The 24303-nt window shown below is 36.0% G+C and overlaps 1 protein-coding gene and 2 pseudogenes across 1 annotated transcript; all 3 read left to right on the top strand.

Moving 5' to 3' along the window:
- Positions 1 to 3325: 3325 nt before the first annotated feature.
- LOC148923996 (putative late blight resistance protein homolog R1A-3) lies at positions 3326 to 6759 on the top strand (annotated as a pseudogene).
- A 1512-nt stretch (positions 6760 to 8271) lies between these two features.
- LOC148923995 (putative late blight resistance protein homolog R1A-3) lies at positions 8272 to 11112 on the top strand. The gene has a single exon (XM_089060904.1). It carries the CDS (start codon positions 8330 to 8332, stop codon positions 10988 to 10990), a length of 2661 nt encoding a protein of 886 aa, XP_088917030.1. The 5' UTR covers positions 8272 to 8329; the 3' UTR covers positions 10991 to 11112.
- A 3188-nt stretch (positions 11113 to 14300) lies between these two features.
- On the top strand, positions 14301 to 17708 carry LOC148923994 (putative late blight resistance protein homolog R1A-3; annotated as a pseudogene).
- Positions 17709 to 24303: the final 6595 nt, after the last annotated feature.

Raw genomic sequence — 24303 nt, 5'->3', positions numbered from 1 at the left:
TAGTATTAATTTTTGAATTCGTATTTTACTTGGCTACACATCTCGTGTAGCCTTGTTGGATGAAATGTTGGGAGTATTTAAGTAAATTCATGTAAACAATGTTGGATGAAATGTTGGGAGTATTTTACATGAGAAAGCTGGAATCTCTTAGCAAGATTTTTCACGAAAGCTAACACTACAAAAAAAAGTCAGATTACCGACGGAAATTACCGACGGAAAAAATTCGCTACGACTTACCGACGTAATTAGCGACGGAAATTTCCGACGGTAATTTAATTCCTTTTTAATTAATCTACTTTCCGTCGGTAATCCGTCGGTAAATAAAAAATTACCGACGTGCTCTTTACCGACGGATTAGGGTTTAGGGAAAATTTTCCGTCGGTAAAGAGCTCGTCGGTAATTTATTTTTTTACCGACGAATTACCGACGGTAAGTAGATTAATTAAAAAAGGAATTAAATTACCGACGGAACAATCTGTCGGTAATTCCTTCGATAAATCCTTGCCAAAAATATTCTGTCGGTAATTCCTTCGATAAATCCTTGCCAAAAATATTCTGTCGGTAATTCGTAGCGAACATTTTCCGTCGCTAATTCCGTGGTAAATTGACTTTTTTATGTAGTGTAATTACCTTTCCATACTCCCTTAGGAGTCTAACTCTTGAAATCAGAAATGGAAGAATGGAAGCCTCATTGCCTCTTCTTCAAAAGCTCATGTTGAGATATGGAAGGACCAAAATTGGGATTAAATCGGTTGACCGTTTGTTTTTAACGGAAATGTTGACGAAAGACCAAAATGATCAAATTTTCATATGTTCAGGACCAAAAAATCCAAAAGATAATGTTTAGGACCAAAAACGTAAAATGGCCATATGTTCAGGACCAATTTAGGCATTTACTCAAGTTTTATTATTTTAAGTTTACGAATGTTTTATGTTTTGTTTTTGTTTTCTATTATTGTTTTGTTTTCCATGTTGTTTAATTGCTGAGAAATATATGAAACAAAACAAATCTATTAGCAAAATCATTAAGTCACTAAGATTTTTATTTATTTTTCTATTGCACACATGAAGCATTAATAGTCAATGGAGAGATATATTTGAGCTTTCCCAGTGTTTGGGCTGTGTTGAGTCTTATTTTTATTTTGGATTGTCTTACTGTAATTGAGCTTGATACTCACCTCCCTAATCTGTTTGGAGAATCTTAATTTTTCTTGAGCAATGATTTTTTGTCATGGCTTTGAATTGTTTAAAGGCTGAGAAAACATCACTTTTGTTTTTGAGAAGATATACCCAAGTGAATCTACTGTAATGATCAATGAATGAAACATAGTAAACAAAACCATTCCTAGATATCACAGGAGAAGGACCCCAAAGATCACTATGAACCAGTTGAAGAGGAGCAAATGAAGATTTAGACAAAGAATAGAGCAGTCTGTGAGATTTTGAGAGACAACATGATGGACAGAGAGAAACTGATTTCATTGATGTAAAAGAAACATTACAACTATTTAGCGCAATTTTAACAACATCTAGAGCTGAATGTCCAAGTCTCTTATGCCACAAGTCAAGACTAGAGTTAACAGGTCTAGAAGATGAAGCAGAAAAAGAGTTGGATCCTATAAATGTGGTGTGCACAGGAGGTGAACACTTGTCTTGTTTGAAGGAAAAGCTGGGGCTACTGCCTCTCTTGATCGGGGATTGCTTCACAAGGAAGTGATAAAGGCCATGATCAAGGGTTCCCTGTAGGACGACCTCCTTGAATACCTGATCTTTGACAAAACAGATTGAAGGATGAAATTCAAAGAACACCATCTTAGAAAACAGATTTGAAAATAATGTGCAAACAGCTATTCTGCACATGGTATCAAAGTTGTAATACACCGTCCTACAAATTCATAATTTGTAGCACATGATTAATTGTCATAAACAGATAAATACTTTAGTAAAACATAGAAGCCAAAAAGGTTTAATTGCATTGCAGACAGCCTAGCCTATACATAGTTACAATTTTTGGTTTTTACATAAAAATGAAATACCTTCAAAGTAATCTAAAAGTTAGAAATGAAAATAAATTGTTGATTTTCTCTTCACACACGAATAATATCATACTATGGGGACAAAATCGTTAATGTTTAATTATTTATAACAGGTATGGTCCTGTTTTTTGTTAAATTTTAATTAATTAAGTAGCTATCACCACTAGCTTCCAAAATGAGTATAATTAATACAGTACTCTACAATAATACAACTCATGCAAAAATATTAATAATTGAGCTAGATATATGAAATTACACAATTAAGGGCAATTTCATAACTATGATATTGTTGTAGGGTTAGTTTTGTCTTAATATAGTTAAAAAGTTGACATTTTAACAAGAGTTATCCTATATGTAAAAAACTTGTAGGACATTTTTGTGGGATAGAAAATACAATATGTAACAAGATGATAAAGAAGTGAAAATTTCTTTTAAACTAATTAATTAGTATTTAATTAATTGTAATTTAAATATTAAATCATACTCCCTGCATTCTACAGTAATAGAGACGTTTCGTTTTGAGCTCATTTTGAAAATATAATAATAAATAATTAAAGTGAAGAAATAGTAAAGTAAGAAAGAAAATATTGTAGATAAGACTCTTCACTACATTATTCTCTCTCCTACTTTACTCTCTCCGTCCCAGATAATTCGTCCAAGTTTTCTATTTCGGTCCGTCCCACATAATTTGTCCCACTTCACTTTCACCATTTTTGATAGTGGACCCCATATTCCACTAACTGATTCCTACTCACATTTTATTATAATAATAATATATAAAGGTAGGACCCACATTCCACTAACTTCTTCAACCCACTTTTCATTACAATTCTTAAAACCCGTGCCCGGTCAAAGTGACCCGAATTATCCGGGACGTGGGAAGTATTATTTTTTCAAAACGAGAGCTCTAAACGAAACGCTTCTATTAATTTGGGGCCCAGCCCGACGCCTGATTACACAGCAGCATCCGGAGCCAGGCCACAAATCAAACCCGGACTTATAACCCCGGACGGGTACAAAACCCGATCCTGGGCCTTCCGCCCTCACCAAACTCGAAGGCCGGAGTGGTCCGGCCCGGCCCCATAGATTCCATCAGTTACCGATGGCCTAAGTCTATTGGGCCAATAAGAGAAAATGCAAATGGGCTGGGCCTTTTATATTTAGTCTGTATAGTCACAATGATTGACTCCAACTTCCCCATTTATTCCACCACTCATCCTTCCTATTCTATCTTCATTTTCAGCAGCCTGAAAAAATTATCACAAAGATAAAAAAAAAAGTTCATATCAATGGCGGCTTATGCAGCTCTGGTTTCTCTTAAGCAGATTTTGGATCAGATCGAGCATCATCCTTCGCCTCCGATTGCTATGGACAAAAAGCAAGTTGAATTTCTCACTGAAATTGTTATGTTTTTGCAGGAATTTCTCGAAGGTTATAAGTCTCCTTATGCTGAGGGGGATGAAGCAGATCCGTTGGAGATGCGCATTGCTGATGCGGTTTATGCGGCTTAAGATGTCATCGAATCTCATATTGTGGAACAGCTTCGTCCTGGTGTCTTAGTCTTGTACGAGGCTTTGAGGAATGTGATAGACGACATGGATTCAGTCGCGGCAATCAAAAAATTTATGCTGCTGAGACAAGTCTCAGATATCTCGATATCTGAAATAGACTTGTATGAGATTCTGCAGAATATGAGACGAAGCATTCAACTGAGAGAAAAAAGGGTGAAAAAACACATGGATTTGATCATCATACTCAAATATCATCTGCAGAGACAAGTCTCCGATTCTGCAGACTTGTATAAGACTGTGGTAAAGGTGATACAACACATGGATTTCATCAAGAATGAAGTGACTGAGATTTTTGCATTCAAAGATCAGCTGCAGAGACAAGTCTTGGCATATGCTGATTATGAAGCGGATTTTTTCATAAAATATGCAGACGACAGGCCTCGGGTGGAGTACTTCATAAAACAAGTGGATTTGTTCAAGAATGAAGTGATGGAGATTTTTGCATTTAAAGATCAGCTGCAGCAGGGACAAGTACTCTCGCCGTCTGCTACTTCTTCAACATATGCAGAGACAGAGGCGTATTTCAGAAAAGACATGGATTTGGATTTGATCAAGAAAGACATGATGGAGATCATCGCAATCAAAGATCAGCTAGGGATACAAGTCTCAACCTCTTCTGATTCCTCAACATCTGCATACTTTTATGAGAGTTTGCAAAAGGTGATAGAAGACATGGATTTAATCCAGAAAGACGTGAAAGAGATCGTTGCACTCAAAGATCATACACAAGTCTCTGGTGGTTCCTCAACATCTTCTTTCTCTAGGCCAAACAGCACAACCATGGTGGGGTTTGATGATGTCATGCTTCAACTCATGGAGAAGCTCGTTTATGGAGAACAGAGTCGCCAAGTCATCCCAATTGTTGGGATGGGAGGAATTGGTAAGACCACTCTTGCCGAACATGTTTATGCACATCCATCTATTCGTTACCATTTAGATATGTGTGCTTGGGTTACTATTTCTCAACAATATAACACGAAAGAACTTCTTTGTGAAATTTTATCTCAAGCCAATAAACAAAGGTCGAGTGAAATGAGTGAAGATGAAATAGGAGTATCACTCCACAAATGTTTATCACATAGAAGGTATCTAATTGTGTTGGATGATATGTGGAGTATTGAGGCATGGGAGAAGATACATCGCTATTTTCCTGATAATAGCAATGGTAGTCGGGTAATGGTGACAACTAGGCTATCAAATTTGGGATCTCAATTGGATAACAATTGTGGCCTTGAAATGAAGTTTATGGATGAGAAAAGTAGCTGGAATATGTTTTGCGAAATTGTATTTGGGGGAAAAACTTGTCCTTTGGAATTGGAAAAAATTGGAAAGAAGATTGTGGAGAGTTGCAAAGGACTTCCATTATCAATTGTTGTGATGGGAGGTCTTTTGGAAAAAATGGAACAAACAAAAAAATGTTGGAAATCTATTAAGAGAAGCATGAGTTCATTAGTGAATTCGGAGAATGACATGCATTGCCTGAAAATACTGAAGTTGAGCTACAACCATTTGCCCGTTTATCTTAAGCCTTGCTTTCTATATCTGGGAGTGTTTGAGGAGGATAGTAAAATTAGAGTCTCAAGACTCATCAAGCTATGGGTTTCTGAAGGATTTGTAAAACCAGTAAAGGACAAAAGTTTGGAAATAATAGTTAAAGAGTACTTAGATGAACTGGTTGCGAGAAATCTAATTCTTGTTCTCGAGTTTGGGGCAACTGGAAGCATGAAGTACTTGAAAATCCATGATTTGTTGAGAGACCTTTGCATGAGAGAAGCTGAAAAGGAGAGGTTTTATCATGTGGTCGGGCATCATAATCCTCTAGGCACGTCTAGCCAACGTCGTGTAGTTATTCCGAGAAGCACTTCACAGAAGGAAGTCCTTGATGCCATGAGATCTACACCACATGTGCGATCCTATATAAATGATTATGAAAGACTTCAATTGTTGCCCAATTCAAGATTGTTGAGGACATTGCAAACATTCGACATATATTCTGATTCACAACTTGAGTATTCCCTGAGAAAACTTGAGTATTCCCTGAGAAAATTGTTCAAGTTGGTTAATTTGAGGTTTCTTGTTGGTTATCATAAAGTAGATTCCCATATTCCTTCTTCAATCAATCTCCTCTGGAGCCTTCAGACATTAATTCTTCATTCTACATCAATCATGAATTTAAACAATGCACCGGGTGAAATTTGGAACATGCCTCAACTTAGGCATGTTGTTTTCAACTCAGGCTGGAGCAATGATGGAGGATTGCATCTTCCAGATCCTCCTCCGAGTAACAAGATTGTGATCATGGAGAATCTACAAACACTCAAAGTTGTACGTAATTTCAAGTGTGATGAGATGATGGTACGTAGAGTTCCTAATATCAAGAAATTTGGTCTATTTTTCTCCATACATGGTGATAATGAGGACTATTGTCTCCACAACATCGAACGTCTACAAAAGCTTGAATCTCTCAGCTGCAAAGCCCATGGTAGGAATGCTTTGTTGCAAAAGCTTACCTTTCCACACACTCTTAAGAAACTGACTCTTGAAATGTCTAGTAATAATAGTATTGAAGACATATTGGAAAAGGCAAGTGCATTACCCCTTCTTCAAAAGCTCAAGTTGCATAATGGAGAATCCACAACAGGCAGATGGGAAACAGTGGAAGGCCAGTTCCCCAGTCTCAAATATTTGGAACTTGGCTGGTGTAGTGGTTTGGAATGGTGGATGACGGAGAGCTCTCACTTCCCATGCCTTGAGCACCTTAGTCTTTCCTGGGTATCTTTGAAGGAGTTCCCTGCAGAACTTGGTGAAATTCCGACACTGAAATCTGTGACAATGGATCATTGCAGTGAAGAGTCAGTGATAAGTGCAAGGAGAATGGTTGCGGAACAAGAGGAATTACAAGGAGAAGAAGAAATATCTTTCAAAGTTTCCGTTATCCTCAGATGGCACTACGATGAGGACGGTTTTCTGATGAGCTTAGCAAATCGCAACTTTAAAGTTGTAAAAGAGTGACTCGTGTGATCCTTTGATTGTCAATAATAATTTGGATGTCCATGTTTTTTTTTGCATTATATATTAATTTTTGAATTCATATTTTCGAATTACTATACTTTTACAGAAGCATATATGCTATGTCAATGATCTTGTATGTTTTTCTTTTTGAGGTGTATATTATACCTTTCCATAACCTCTTAAGAGTCTAACTCTTGAAATCAGAAATGGAAGAATGGAAGATATATTGGAAAAAATGTAGGTACATTGCCTCTTCTTCAAAAGCTCTTGTTGAGATATGAAAGTTTTGCAACTGGCAAATGGGAAAAAGTTGATGGCCAGTTCCTCAGTCTCGAAGCTTTGGATCTAATGGAAAGCTCTCACTTCCCCTGTCTCGAGCGCCTTCATCACTTGGTGATCTTGTTCCAGTGCAGTGAATCGGTTGTGAAGAATGCGAGGAACAAGAGGAATTACAAGGAGAAGAACAACTATCCTTTCAAGTTTTTTTTAGTTTCAATTTCTTCTCGATTTAATTTGTTCTTGTTAGTTTTGTGTGGAACTGTCTTTACTCCATTATTGAGATTTAAATTTAGTTTATAATCCTTAGTTAGCTATTGGGGTTGTTGGTTCTTATTACTCCCTTCACCCATTACCAATAAACTTGGTTTTGATGGCATGTGTTCTAATGTAAAATCTATTAAAGCATAACTATTGATCATGCACAAAGTATTTTAATTTTTTAATATCTAACTGGTGATTTAAGTTGCCATTGCATATTTGCATATCCATTCCATTGTCCTGCAAAATTAGAGGTTTCTTCTCTTATTTGGGCTTGGTTTTGGATTTCAATCTTGAGCTAATGGGCTTGGTTTGGAATGGATGTAACTGGGGGCCCATCATTTGTGTTGCTTGTGTTTATCTCTTATTATCTTGTAGTATTGGGCTTTGTATTTTATTGCTCACCATATTCTAAATTGTTCAAGTCTGTCATTTTACCGAGAAAATGTAGAAGATAAAAATGTTTCAAATATCGATATCTGTAATTCACAGACCAATAATAATATGACACAAAAAACTAAAAAATTCAATCAACAAATATCGATATCTGTAATTCATTGTTGTAGGGTTAGTTTTGTCTTTACATAGTTAAAAACTTGACATTTTAACAAGAGTTATCCTACATGTAAAAAACTTGTAGGACATTTTTGTGGGATAGAAAATACAAAATGTAACAAGATGATAAAGAAGTGAAAATTTCTTTTAAACTAATTAATTAATATTAATTAATTGTAATTAAAATATTAAATCCTAGTTAATATCACTACTCCTTTTTTCAGTTAAAAAAAACAAAATAAAATATTAATTTGGGGTCCGGCCCGACGCCCGATTACACAGCAGCATCAGCATCCGAAGCCAGGCCACAAATCAAACCCAAACTTATAACCCCGGACGGGTACAAAACCCGATCCTGGGCCTTCCGCCCTCACCAAACCTGAAGGCCGGAGCGGTCCGGCCCGGCCCCAAAGATTCCATGGCCTAAGTCTATTGGGCCAATGAGAGAAAATGCAATTGGGTCCGGCCTTATATCTTTTGTCTGTATAATCAATAATGATTGACTCCACCTCCCCCTTTTATTTCCACCACTCATCCTTCCTATTCTATCTTCATTTTCAGCAACCTGAACAAATTATCTTCTCTCAAAAAAAAAAAAAAAAAAAAAAAATCATATAAATGGCGGCTTATGCAGCTCTGGTTTCTCTTATGCAGATTTTGGATCAGATCGAGCATCATCCTTCGCCTCCGATTTCTATGGACAAGAAACAAGTTGAATCTCTCACTGAAATTGTTATGTTTTTGCAGGAATTCCTCGAAGGTTATAAGTCTCCTTATGCTGATGGCGATGAAGCAGATCCGTTGGAGATGCGCATTGTTGATGCAGTTTATGCGGCTGAAGATGTAATCGAATCTCACATTGTGGAACAACTTGTTCCTGCTGCCTCAGCATCTGCAGACTTGCATGAAAGTCTGGTGAAGGTGATAGAGGATATGTATTTAATCAAGAAACAAGTGATTGAGATCAAAGAGCAGCAGCAGACACATGTCTCAGCATCTTCATCTGCATCTACCAAGTCATCTTCTCCTTCTGAGCTGAAAAGCACAACTATGGTGGGGTTTGATGATGTCATGCTTCAACTCATGGAAAAGCTCATTTTCGGACAACCTGGTCGCCAAGTCATCCCCATCGTAGGAATGGGAGGAATTGGTAAGACCACTCTTGCCAAACAAGTTTATGCACATCCATCTACTAGTCATCATTTTGATATTTGTGTTTGGGTTACGATTTTACAACAATATGCCACGAAAGCTCTTATTCGTGAAATTCTATCCCAAGCTAATAATCAAGGGTCAAGTCAAATGAGTGAAGAAGAGAAAATAGGAGTATCACTCCACAAATGTTTATCACATAGAAGATATCTAATTGTGTTGGATGATATGTGGAGTATTGAGCCATGGGAGAAGCTACAACTATATTTTCCTGATAATAGTAATGGTAGTCGGATAATAGTGACAACTAGGCTATCGAATTTGGGATCTCAATTGGATAACAATTATAGCCTTGAAATGGAATTTATGAATGAAGAAAGTAGTTGGAATATGTTCACCAAAATTGTGTTTGGGGGGAAAAGTTGTCCTTTAGAATTGGAGAAAATTGGAAAGAAGATTGTGAAGAGTTGTGGAGGACTTCCATTATCAATTGTTGTGATTGGAGGCCTTCTTGAAAAATTGGAACGAACCACCAAATGTTGGGAATCTATTAGGGGAAGCATAAATTCATTAGTGAATTCGGAGGATGATATGCATTGTTTGAAATTGCTAAAGTTGAGCTACAACCATTTGCCAATTTATCTTAAGCCATGCTTTCTATATTTAGGAATGTTTGAGGAGGATAGTAAAATTCGAGTCTCGAGAATCATCAAACTATGGGTTTCCGAAGGATTTGTAAAACCTGTAAATGGCAAAAGTTTGGAAACAATAGTTAAAGAGTACTTAGATGAACTGGTTGCGAGAAATCTAATTCTTGTTCACGAGTTCGGGAGAACTGGAAGCATGAAGTACTTGAAAATCCATGATTTATTGAGAGACCTTTGCTTGAGAGAAGCTGAAAAGGAGAGGTTTTATCATGTGGTAGGGAAACATAATCCTCTAGGCACGTCTACTCGACGCCGTGTAATAATTCCGAGAAGCACTTCAAAGAAGGAAGTCCTTGATGCCATGAGATCTACACCACATGTGCGATCCTATATAAGTGATTTTGAAAGAGTTCAATTGTTGCCCAATTTAAGATTGTTGAGGACATTGCGTGCATACGACATATATCCCCATCCAACAGGACATGAGTATTCCCTGAGAGAACTGTTCGAGTTGGTTAATTTGAGGTTTCTTGCTGTTCGTCATAAAGATGGTTCCCAGATTCCTTCTTCAATCAATCTCCTCTGGAGACTTCAGACATTAATTCTTCATCCTCCACCAGTCGAGAATTATAACTTGAATGCACCGGTTGAAATTTGGAACATGTCTCAACTTAGGCATGTCGATATCTATATTTATGGCTGGCACGACGATAGAGGATTGCATCTCCCGGATCCTCCTCGCGAGAAGATTGTGATCATGGAAAATATACAAACCCTCAAAGGAGTAAGAGATTTCAAGTGTGATGAGATGATGGTTCGTAGAATTCCCAATATCAAGAAATTGGGACTACATTTCACCATACCTAAGGGAATTAATTCTGGTAATGATTACTATTGTCTCCACAACGTTGAACATCTGCAAAAGCTTGAATCTCTCCGCTGCGAAGGCCGTGGTAGGAGTGCTTTGTTGCAAAAGCTTACCTTTCCACACTCTCTTAAGAGTTTGACTCTTTCGATGTGTATAAGTAGAATAGAAGACATATTGGAAAAGGCAAGTAGATTACCCCTTCTTCAAAAGCTCAAGTTGTATTATGGAGTTTTCAGAACAGGCAAATGGGAAACAGTTGAAGGTCAGTTCCCCAGTCTCAAATATTTGGAACTTGGCATGTGTAGAGGCTTGAAATGGTGGATGACGGAAAGCTCTCACTTCCCATGCCTTGAGCACCTTAGTCTTTGCGCGATATCTTTGAAGGAGTTCCCTGCAGAACTTGGGGAAATTCCGACACTGAAATCCGTGAGAATGTATTGTTGCAGTCAAGAATCAGTGATAAGTGCGAGGAAAATGGTAGCGGAACAAGAGGAATTACAAGGAGAAGAAGAAATAACTTTTAAAGTTTCTGTTATCCTCAGTCACCGCTACGATAAGAACGGTTTTCTGATGACCTTAGCAAATCGCAACTTTAAAGTTGATATAGAGTGACTCTGTGAGCCTTTGATTGTCAATAATAATTTGAATGTCCATTTGTTTTTGCTTTATATACTACTACTATTAATTTTTGAATTCATATTTTACTTAAATAAATATGAATTTTGTCTCGTGTAGCCTTGGATGAAATGTTGGAGTATTTCAGTAAATTCTTGTTAACAAGTTGGAGTATCTCTGTGCAATTCATGTAGCAATGATTTTTCACGGAAGCTTACCTTTCCATAATCAGAAATGGAAGAATGGAAACCTTATTTATATAAGATTAATGCAAAACTAATCCAAATATTAATCCACTTTTAATTAAGAATCAAGATTTAACTAATACTACTATTGGGATGTGATCAAATGCAAACTCTAAATATTGTACAAACTCCAAACTATGATCTGGACCGTTAGAAAATATCAACAGATCATGAAATAATAGCAACAAAAAATGTCAACACAATGTCAACGGTTGATGTTGTGTTGAAATTGTGTTGACATTGTATTGATATTGTGTTGATATCAGAATCTTGAAATTTTATACTGTGTTGACATTATGTTGATATTGTGTTGAAAAAGTTTGGAGTTTGTACAATATATGAGTTTGCATTTTATCACTACCCTACTACTATTTATGTAAGATTAGTTGACCACCTCATAATTCTTATTTTTATTGCATGCTTAGTCAAATAAATAAATTAATATACTTACCGACAACAACTGTTGGAAGAAGATCTTGCAGAATAAAAAAGATTGGAAGAAATCAAGGAGAAGATCACTCAAAATCATTCACGAGATATTAGGAAGATAATTTGAAATCTTTTACCTTATTATAGTTATTCCTCCACCTATATAAGATGTACAAATCACTGTGAATAAAATCATCAGAAAATTCTCCCACTCCTTTTTTACGTTTCTACAACAACAATAACTGATTGTTTACTTTAATTCTAATTTGTCGTACATTTAATGTAGAGAATTTCCAGATTAGTTTATATGCGGTTGAAACTTGAAATTAAAGTTAAAACCACATTATTCAGTATTCACTTTCTGAAAAAATCTGAACTAAATCCATTAATTCTTAATATGTAAAGTTGATCTGTTTGAAGATTAATTAGTGAACTCCAAAATCAATTTCTTTGAGCTGGATTCACTTTAAGCTAAATTAAAGTTAATTACTACTTCAATCCTAGTACTGTCTCGTGCCTGCATCACTAATGTATTGTTATATTTGTTGGTATGTGTAAAATCATGGTGATGAAATAGAAGATGTATATTGATGTAATATTGGATCTATTGTGCTTTTTTGTTTTGGACTTGGAACTAATTAATAACTTTTTTACGTTTTTATAGTTTTATAGTTATGATATTATTGAGAAATTGCAAGAAGTTTACAAAAATTAAAGCAACGAAAGGACGTGCATGATCAATTACTTTCTTGTGTTATTACGAAATCTACGAATTTTATGAGATTTCATATTTTAGTTTGTACCACTTATGAGTTCAACATGAACGTCTTCCATATTTTTGTTTTCAAAGAATATATGCATAAGTAAATATAAGGTTTTATACAAATGAATTCAACCCCTTTGAGTCGTCATAATTTCTTAGAATATTGGAATTTATTATGAATATTTTATAATTTTATTTTTTTTAATGAGGTCAGAAAGAAATCAAATGAAATATGTGCTTGTATATATGGATCAAGAATTAATTAATATAATATTAGTAGAGATGAGTTGTTCAGACAACGAATCTCATAATGATGGATAAATCAATAAAGTCAAATTACAATTAAAATTTTAAAACAATATAATAGGGTAGTGATAAAATGTAAACTTATATATTGTACAAACTCAAAACTCCTCAGCACAGCTTCAACACAGTTTCAATACAATATCAACACAGAATAAAATTTTAAGATTTTAATGTCAACACAGTATCAATACAACATCAATCATTGACTATCATTGAAATTCTGTTGACATTTTCCTGTTGATGCTTTTTTGTGATCTGTTGACATTTTTCAATGGTCCAAATCATAGTTTTGAGTTTGTACAATATTTAGAATTTTTATTTTTGATCACATTCCTAGGAGTATTTTTTTTTCTTGATTTTACCAAAACATGTGCAAAGCAATTCTGAAGGGAACACCATTGGTATATTTTTCATAGAGCGTGCAACGTGGCCATTCCCATGGTTCAAGTTTCTCACAAGATCGGAGAGTGGAAATGGTCTGTGCCGCAACTTTAAAAATTGGCCCGTGAAAGTCACTAGTTTACCATATATTTTTTTAATTTTCTCATGACGAAATATTTTGATTCCTATTTATAATATATTATTGATATAGCACATGTAACATTATGGGAAAATTGAGAAAATGTCAGAATTCATTATTTTATACGTCATTTTTAGAGTTACGGAACAAACTACAGTTTAACCATAATTCATCCAATTTTTTAGGATAGAGTGAACTACAAAAATAGTCCTTGGACTATGCGTTTATCTCTTCAATGAACCCTGGACTTAAAAATATCCCCAGACAACCATGGACTAAGCGTTTATCTCGAAAATGGTCATTTTCACTGTTTCGTAACGAAAATACCCTTTTAGGGGGTTTTGGGGGTTTTGGAGGGTTTGGGAATTTGGTCTTTTTACATTTTAAATCTGATATTATTTCAGTGACGTATTAAATCTGATATTATTTTAAAATTATCATTTTTCTTTCCTTTTACCATCCTTCACTTTGTTTCTTTATTTTAATATTAGATTTAATTTTATAAAATTAAATTTTAAATTTCAATTTTTAAATATCAATAAATTTTTTTAAGTATTAAAATGACTATTAAATAACAAATTAATAGTTTTAATCAATATTTGATAGTGTCTAATTCTAAATAACATGGATGTCCACCATTTAAAGACATATTTACCCTTTTTCCACTTCTAATAAATGGACCTCAAGCTTGGACTAACTCATTACATTCACATTTTTCTAAAAAAAAAATAAGAGATTGAATCCATAAATAATGATAAGATAGTTTATTTATGCAGATGCTCTTGTGGATGTTACAAATGTAGTTTATAAGACCAAAATATTCTGAGGAAAGGACATGAGACGTTGAACCTTTCAAGTTGACAGACTGTAATGCTAATTGTTTAAGCATTTCAACAACCAAACATTGTTAAACAACATTATCTGCTGGCAATAATTCATCAAACCAATACTTTGACTCAATCTTTTGTCTCCCCTTTCATTATTCACCTCTTCTTCTTACTCTTTCACCATTTTTTCATCCTAAAAAAAAAAAGATTATTCCAATCGAGATGGCCGCTTATGCTGCTCTAGTTTCTGTTATGCATATCATCCATCAAATCGAGCATCATCCTTCCCCTCCGATTTCTATGGACAAAAAACAAGTTGAATCTCTCACTGAAATTGTTATGTGTTTGCAGGAATTTCTCGAAGTTTACAAGTCTCCTTATGCTGAGGGAGATGAAGCAGATCCGTTGGAGATGCGCATAGCTGATGCGGTTTATGCAGCTGAAGATGTCATCGGATCTCACATTGTGGATCAAATTCGTCCACCTGTCTTAGTCTTGTACGAAGCTTTGAGGGACCTAATAGAAGACATGGATTCAGTCGCTGCAGTCAAAGAAGCTATGCTGCTGAGACAAGTCTCAGATATCTCTATATCTGCAGTCAAAGAAGGTATGCTGCTGAGACAAGACATTCAATTGGTAGAAAAAAGGGTGACAAAACACATGGATTTGATCTCCACACTCAAATATCATCTGCCGTGACAAGTCTCTGATTCTGCAGACTTTATAAGACTGTGGTAAAGGTGATACAACACATGGATTTCATCAAGAATGAAGTGATGGAGATTTTTGCATTCAAAGATCAGCTACAGATACAAGTCTTGGCATATGCTGGTTTCTATATGTATGCACTTGATTACAAGAGTGACGTGGTGGATTTCATAGAATATGTGGATTTGCTTAAGAATGAAGTGATGGAGATTTTTGCATTCAAAGATCAGCTGCAGCAGGGACAATTACTCTCGCCATCTGCTAATTCCTCAACATATGCAGAGGCTCAGGCGTATTTAAGAAAAGACATGGATTTGGATTTGATGAAGAAAGACATGATGGAGATCATTGCAATCAAAGATCAGCTAGAGATACAAGTCTCAGCCTCTTCTGATTCCTCAACAATTTCATACTTTCATGAGAGTTTGCAGAGGGTGATAGAAGACATGGATTTAATCAAGAAAGAAGTGACGGAGATTGTTGCACTCAAAGAGTATACACAAGTCTCTGGTGGTTCCTCAACATCTTCTTTCTCTAGGCTGAACAGCACAACCATGGTGGGCTTTGATGATGTCATGATTCAACTCATGGAGAAGCTCATTTTACGGACAACCCAGTCGCCAAGTCGTCCCTATCGTAGGAATGAGAGGAATTGGTAAGACCACTCTTGCCGAACATGTTTATGCACATCTATCGATAGGTGACCATTTTGATATATGTGTTTGGTTTACCATTTCTCAACAATTTAGCTTAAAAGAACTTCTTCTTGGTGAAATTCTTTCTCAAGCTAATAAACAAAGGTTGAGTGAAATGAGAGAAGATGAAATTGGACTGTCACTCCACAAATGTTTATCATATAGAAGGTATCTAATAGTGTTGGATGATATGTGGAGTATTGAGGCATGGGAGAAGATACAACTCTATTTCCCTGACAATGGTAATGGTAGTCGGATAATGGGGACAACTAGGCTATCAAATTTGGGTTCCCAATTGAATAACCATTATAGCCTTGAAATGGAATTTATTAATGGAGAAAGTAGTTGGAACATGTTCAGCAAAATTGTGTTCGGGGGAAAAGGTTGTCCTTTAGAATTGGAGAAAATTGGAAAGAAGATGGTGGAAAGTTGCAGAGGACTTCCATTATCAATTGTTGTTATTGGAGGTCTATTGGAAAAATTGGAACAAATCACAAAATGTTGGGAATCTATTAGGGGAAACCTAAATTCACTAGTGAATTTGGAAAATGATAAGCATTGCTTGAAAATACTGAAGTTGAGCTACAACCATTTGCCAGGGTTGACTTAAGCCGTGGTTTGTACATATGGGAATGTTTGAGGAGGATAGTAAAATTCAAGTCTCAACACTCATCAAGCTATGGATTTCTGAAGGATTTTTAAAACCAGTAATTGGCAAAAGTTTGGAAACAATAGCTAAAGAGTACTTAGCCGAACTAGTTGCGAGAAATCTAATTCTTGTTCACGAGTTCGGGAGAACTGGAAGCATGAAGTACTTGAAAATCCACGATTTGTTGAGAGACCTTTGCTTGAGAGAAGCTGAAATGGAGAGGTTTTATCATGTGTTAGGCCAACATAATCCTCTAGGCGCGTCTACCCGACGCCGTGTAATAATTCCGAGAAGCACTTCAAAGAAGGAAGTCCTTGATGCCATGAGATCTACACCACATGTGCGATCCTATATAAGTGATTTTGAAAGAGTTCAATTGTTGCCCAATTTAAGATTGTTGAGGACATTGCGAGCATACAACAGATTCTCTCATTCAAAAGTACATGAGTATTCCCTGAGAGAATTGTTCGAGTTGGTTAATTTGAAGTTTCTTGCTGTTTGTCATAAAAAAGGTTCCCAACTTCCTTCTTCAATCAATCGCCTCTGGAGCCTTCAGACATTAATTCTTTATTCTCGTCCAACAATGAATTTAAACATGAATGTACCGGTTGAAATTTGGAACATGTCTCAACTTAGGCATGTCCATATCTTTGTTCATGGCTGGAGCCCCGATGAAGGATTGTATCTCCCAGATCCTCCTCGTGACAAGATTGTGATCATGGAGAATCTACAAACCCTCAAAGGAGTAAGAAATTTCAAGTGTGATGAGATGATGGTTCGTAGGATTCCTAATATCAAGAAATTGGGTCTATTTTTCTCCGTAGGACTTGATTTTGATGATGATGAGGATATTGAGAATGGTGATTACTATTGTCTCCACAACATCGAACGTCTGCAAAAGCTTGAATCTCTCAGCTGCAAAGGCTATGATTGGAATCCTTGGTTGCAAAAGCTTACCTTTCCACACTCTCTCAAGAGTCTGACTCTTTCTACGTATATTTATAGAATGGAAAACATATTGGAAAAGGCAACTGCATTGCCCCTTCTTCAAAAGCTCAAGTTGATTGGAGGATTCACAACAGGCAAATGGGAAACAGTGGAAGGCCAGTTCCCGAGTCTCAAATATTTGGAACTTGTCTCGTGTAGTGGCTGGGAATGGTGGATGACGGAGAGCTCTCACTTCCCATGCCTCGAGCACCTTAGTCTTTACGGTGTATCTTTGAAGGAGTTCCCTGCTGAACTTGGTGAAATTCCAACACTGAAATCCGTGAGAATGCATTGTTGCAGCGAAGAATCAGTGATTAGTGCAAAGAGAATGGTAGAGGAACAAGAGGAATTACAAGGAGAAGAAGAAATATCTTTTAAAGTTTCCGTTATCCTCAGCCAGCACTACGAAGAGGACGGTTTTCTGATGACCTTAGCAAATCGCAACTTTACAGTTGAAATAGGGCGTTACGATGGTGAGATCCTTTGATCGTCAATAGTAATTTTTTTAAATATGAACTTTGTCTCGTGTAGCCTTGGATGAAATGTTGGAGTATTTAAGTAAATTCTTGTAAACAAGTTGGAGTAACTCTCAGCAATTCTTGTAGATAACCACAACTTGTTTTACCTTTCCATACTCTCTTAGGAGTCTAACTCTTAAAATCAGAAATGGAAGAATGGAAGCCTCATTGGAAAAGGTAAGTACCATTGCCTCTGCCCTCTTCTTCAAAAGCTCATGATGAGATATGGAAGTTTTACTATTGCAAGTTTACACATGTTTTTGGGTTTGGTTTTTGTTTTCTATCATTGTTTTGTTTTCCATGTTTGTGATAGCGTCCATATTGTTTAGTTGCTGAGAAAGATATGGAACAAAACAATACTATTGAAAATCTATTAGCAAAATCATTAAGTTACTAAGATTTTTCATTTATTTTTCTTTTGCACACATGAAGCATTGAATAGTCAATGGAGATGTTTGGGCTGTGTTTGATATTGCTTCAAGGCCTTCTATATGGATTTAATATCTCGGCCCAATAGATATGGATTGTCTTTATCAAAAACCATATATATTTGAAAAGTAATGAGAAATCTTCTTTTAAGTAAAATTTAGACGTAGCAAAGTAACCAAAAAGAGTTGAATTACCTAAAAGTTTGGTGGGTGACCTCAGGGCATCCGCAGCGCCATCTCTTCGTTGTCTCTATCTCATCTCTCAGAGACGAGACGGATATGAGACAGTGATGCAAGCTCCGTCTCGTCCCTATCTCGTCTCTTATCTCTTCCAGAAGAGCAAGGTGGCGACATGGCGCGCTCTTGTTCGTCAGACGAGTGGGCGTCGTTTATATCCGTTAAATTTTTTTTTTTTTGTGTATTTTTAAAATTCAGAAAAAATTCAAAAACTAAAAAAAAGATCCCAAAAATTATACTAGCTGTTTATAGCCTTTTTTTTTATCAAATTTTTAATTTTCTTTCAATTTTTTTAAGCCTCCAATCACTTCTATAAATACCAAATCATTTCCACAATAAAAAAATGAGATGGTTAAGAAATGGATAAGAGATAAGGATAAGAGATAAGGATCTGGATGGCCTCATACGGTTAGGTTTAAATTCATTTTAATTAAGTCTATGTTTATCACTCATTAAATTATACGGAAACGATGTCAGATTTTTATAGTCTTCAATACAAAAATTAATTTAACAATGAAAAAGACAATACATGTGTATAGTGTTATACAATAAAAATATAGTAATATAGGCTATCTCACGAATATAAAGTAAATGTAATCTGTAACTAGGTTGAAGATAAAACATAAATGAATTCCACTGTGATTGACCTATTTATAATTTTTTTATATACAGATTAATTCAAAAATTAATCCACTGTTAGGAATCAAGATGTAGCTAATACGTGAGATTCGTTGGAACGATAATTCTTTTTTTATTGCATGCTTAGTCAAATAAATAAATTAATATACTTACCGACAATAACAATAACTAATTGTATACTTTCAAAACCGGTTATCCCTATCATTTTATTTTTATATGCTGAAAACCATTGTGACAAGCAAAACATTATAATTATCATTAATGACAATAACACAATTAATAATATATTCGAATTAGTTTCATAGGTAGTGATCCTTTTTAGAATAGCCAATTGTTTGGATTGATTAATTGTTTTACAATTTGTGTACACAATGAATAAGATGAAATAGGAGTAGCACACTCCTAAACCAAAAATAAAAGCAGACAGCCTGAAGCCCAAAACCCAAAATGAAAAAAGCCCATAGTCCAAATTATAAACAGTAATAAGTCTCTATTAATACATTTTCACAATGTTAAAACTAACAGTAAATTAAAGCAACAACCGTAAGAAATACAAACCATTCTATTGAAATTCAGAAGCAAAATGCGAATTTGGAGGCATTTTATCTCTATATTTATCATATTTTTACGAACTGAAATTAATTCTGGGCATTCGGATTTCATGTTACGATTTACTACAGTCCCCTCGATCAATGTAAATTACGTAAGTTTTAATATTTTAATTATGTGTTTTTTATTTCAAACTAATAATATTCAAATTTTAAATTAAAAAAATAGTATTTTATTTATTTGAATGTCAATTTAATTAGGATATAAGAAAGAAAAAAGATAATATATAAGAGATTGAATCCATAAGTAATCATGATAAGATAATTGATTTATGTACATGCTCTTGTGGATGTTACAAATTTTAAAATCCGCAAGAACTATATGAACTATGCAAATCTATCAAGCCAAATTTCTTCGCTTTTTAGAAAGGTGATAAGAAATATTACTGTACAGATTTAATATGGCTTGACCCAAATATGATCCAATCTAATCATACACTGGTTACTTTAATATTTAGTATGACCCAAATATTACTGTACCAAGCTTTTGCATCAGTTGCATTATAACAGTATGAATGATCAGCACGAATGATTAGTCTGTTGATGCAAATAAAGAGCATTTTGAAATCTAAATTATAGAGCAGATGGAGTTTTAACTTCGTTCGACAAAACTAGACACATTTTGTTATTTTGACTGTCCGCTATTTAAAGACACATTTACCCTTTTTCTACTTTTTAGTAAGTGTGTTAGAAATGGAAAGGAGAATCAAATCAGCACCAAATCAGACATAGAATAATTGTAATTGATCTTATTCCTAATTTATCATAGTTACCTTGTATAGGGGATGTACAGACTCTATTTAAAGAGTAATTTACAGAGGAATAATATACACTGAAATTACAAACCAGAATTATCATACGCTCTTTTTCTCCCTTCCTTAATCCAATATGTTGTCTGCACCATTTGAGATGGTATCAGAGCAGGGGTGAGACTCAGAAGAGTTTATCACTGTCTCAACCAATCTCGACCAATTAACCAAGATCCGTAGCCCTTTCCTGTTCTCAAACACCAAAAATGTCAGAAAATAACGAAGAAGCCAAACCAACTGAAACAGAGCAGTTTGCTCGAATGTTCGCAGAGTTTATGAGCCATAGTTTGGCACACACTCAGCAGATGGTACCAGCAACCCCACCGACTCCCAAACATGAAGAATATAGAGTCGACTCTACGCCACTAGTTGTCGGATTCAAGATGAACGACGATAACTATCATTTATGGGCGGGGCTCATAAAGAAATCGATTAACAGCAGGGGGATGGTTTCTCACATCACTGGAGTACCACCCCCACCACCAGAAATTGATCCAGACTTCCTCTGATGGCAGCGAGCAGACAACCTTGTGTTCACATGGTTGTTCCAAAATCTGGAACAAAAAATTGTCAATCGAGTATCACAATATCGAACAGCAAATGAGGTTTGGGATATTCTAGCAATCACATATGCTAGCAGCGGTTATACCATACAGGTATACGATCTTTATAGGAGAGCAATTACGATAAACAAAAGGAAGAATCACTGGAGGGGCTTGACTCGACTTATTTTAACACAAATAGTACCCGCAAGTGTACGGGGGGCTAGTGTAGCAATTAGCAAACAAGAGTATCGTATCCCACAGAGACAAGATTCAAGATTGTATCAACTCAAGTACCACGAACAAATTTCGACTACTATCTAGACAATCCAAAGAGAAATGGTTTTGTTCTAAAACTACTATAAGCATAAAACCCGAACAAGTAAATAATAGAAACAAGAGGAAATAAACACAATTGAAAGATACCACAAAGAGGAGAGTAGAGTTTTGGATCCAACTAAAATGGAATTGTCATGTGATTGATTCAACAACTTCGATTACCCATTTTATGTCTCTAGGATTACTAGGAAAGTCGCTAGTGTAGGTTGAGCCCCCTCGCGAGTGTACTCACCCCATTGATTAATCCTTAATATTGAAGTCTCCTTCTAATATGTTTAGATTAACTCCATAGAACAAAAGACCCAAGCCCTCACTAAGGTTCCCCTCTCTCGAGTGTAGATTATCAAAGTGAGGCTCACTCTTTTATCAAACCTAGATAAGTATCTCGATTACAACTATAAAGGTAAACAAACCCAATTGGTAGCTAAGCAATTGAATTGAAAAGGCACAAGAATGAACAAAGAAACCACAAGAGCTAAGCAATCAAAAGAAGTCCTTGAATTAATGACAAACATCCATTTAGAGATGCCCAAGGTTTTTGGTTCCGGCGGTTAACCGCGGAACCGGAACCAGAACTTTTTTCTTGAACCGGAACCGCCATATTTTGAACTGTGGGTTGGTTCCGGTTTCAAATTTAACGAACCGAAATCGTGCCGGAACCGTCGGTTCCGGACGGTTCCAAACCGAAACTGTGAAAAACCGTCGGGAAACCATGAAACCGCTGAACCGCGAAAAACCACCGGAAACCGACGGTTTGAAACCGTGAAAACCGTAAAAAAACCGCCGGAAAACCGGCGGTTCCATATTTCCCGAAACCGGAACCGGCGGTTCCGAACCGGAACCGCCGGTTTACGAACAATGGGCATGTTTACATCCATTGTAATCTTCACCAAAAATCCACAATAAATTTAGCTACTCATGTTCTTCATGAAAACCAAAACAATTGATTCAATCAAATACATAAAAGAAAGCAAATAGATACTCCTTGGAACGATTCTATGGATTAGAGACTCCAATCTCTCTCGATTTGTAGTCTGCAATCTTCAAATCTCTCTTCAAAGTGTTCTTCGGGAAGTGTAGAATGTGTGGTTGGCGGTGGAATGTAGAATCCTTAAAACCTAGATCCCCTTCCTCTTTTCTTCTTTCGAAAATCGTAACTACAGACCCGTCTGCTGACTTAACGGACCCGGCCGGGTAGGGTTTCTGCAAAGGAAATTCACCCGGCCGGGTAAAGTTTTTGAACTGGAAATTCACCCAGCCGGGTGGTGTTTATAGAGGCTTCGCTGCCCTCTAAGCTTCCACACCCGGATTTTCACCTTCTTTTCATCTGTTTTTGCCTAAAACACTTAACAAACAATAAAACCCCAAAGGATAGAATAAATGGCTAGGATTAGACAATCTCGAGTGAGAAATCGGCATTTAGTACTTTAACAAGCCAATTAAACCGATGAAAACATGAGTTTGTCAACTCCCCCAAACTTAGAATCTTGTTTGTCCTCAAATAAGAAGAAGGACACCAAAATTAACAAACTCATACAAGAGCCGTAATTAGGCTTTGCTTCAGATAAAGATTTTAAAAGATAAAGGCAAGGAATACACGAAATCAATCAAACATTACCTTGAGCTACTATCTCGTGTATCGCTTGGTTTCAATGCCCTCACAAGTTTAAGAAATGTGATTTTTCATAGCTTATTCACTCTCAAGTGTATAGAGGTTCAATAACAATCACTCAAATCAAAATACAAGCAGTGTTTACCATAGGCTTGCTCCAAATCAACATCTCCTCTACTAGAATTGTAAATGTGAATCTAGAATCAGAAAGGACTTTATTAAGGTTGTAATGTGGCTCTTTGGACGGTAAGGAAAATTTTGGCTAAAGTGGTTGAAAAGTAAGAGAAGCACTAGTACTTACATATTACAAACCCCAACAAAAGACCATATCCCATAACAAATCTCATAAAAGTAAGACTTTGTCAAACTTCTTCCTCTCGTATGGTCCGCACTTATTTAGATAACCAACCAGAAACCCCTCTAGACTTCGTCTAGCTTATACCTCCACAACTTTATTGTTTTTCTTATATTATTTTTTTTCTCTAGACTTCGTCTAGCTTATACCTCCATTATTATTATTATTATTATTATTATTATTATTATTATTATTATTATTATTATTATTATTAAAGCTTTTCAACCCCCATATATGTGCTTCCATGTTCGTAGGCTTGCACTTTTGAGAGTGAATTAAGGGTTTAGGCTAGGAGGGTTAACTAGGGATAAAAATATATACACTAGGGAAGGGAAAATGAAAAGGGCCTAACATCATCTCCTAAACTCACATTCACTATGTAGACTTAATATGATCGGGAACAAGTTCTAGAAACAACAAGTATATGATAAAATCACACAGAAATGAAGGTTTGGCTCAAACATCACTGGAAATCGGCATTGAACAAGCAAACAAGCAATTCACTCAAAAGCAAATCATAACCAATAACGCATATTCCCGCCATTTTCACAAATCATTTTTCACAAGAAATCATCATAAGCGCCCAAAGTAAACACCTCATAATATGAATAGTTATAAGATCAGTACATGCCCAAGTTCAAGTCCCACAGGAGGGACGTACACAAATCAAATAGAAACAAAATAAAGATCAAAATAGTTCAACAAACATCGACCATAACAAAGGTTCAACATCACAGAGATAATGGAGAAGGAGAGCACATCACCAATCCACGTCAGACCCCTCCTCCCCAAACTTATTCAATACGAAGGAATGAATAAGTTTGAAAGGAATTGGATGGTGTGGGTTACCTCTACTCGGATGGAGGCGGAAACCTCGTGTAGTAGGCTCTGTAGAATGCTTGAGCCTCGACCCACCTGGCGTCGCCTTGAGCATGGAGGTGATCTATCCGCGTCTCGCAGGCCTCTAGACGAGATTCTTGACGGGCCATCCACAGCTGGTTCTCCTCTCTCCAATGGCGCATATATTCCCATTGGTTGTCCTGACCGAGCTGCAGTTGGTGAATCCCGGAGGCTATGTTTGCCATATGACTGTC

Source organism: Salvia hispanica, chromosome 6 (assembly GCF_029641045.1).
Source record: "Salvia hispanica isolate PSC_SH4W2 chromosome 6, Shi_PSC_v1, whole genome shotgun sequence".
Taxonomy (NCBI): Eukaryota; Viridiplantae; Streptophyta; class Magnoliopsida; order Lamiales; family Lamiaceae; genus Salvia; species Salvia hispanica.
This window is presented reverse-complemented; position numbering and strand designations above follow the sequence as displayed.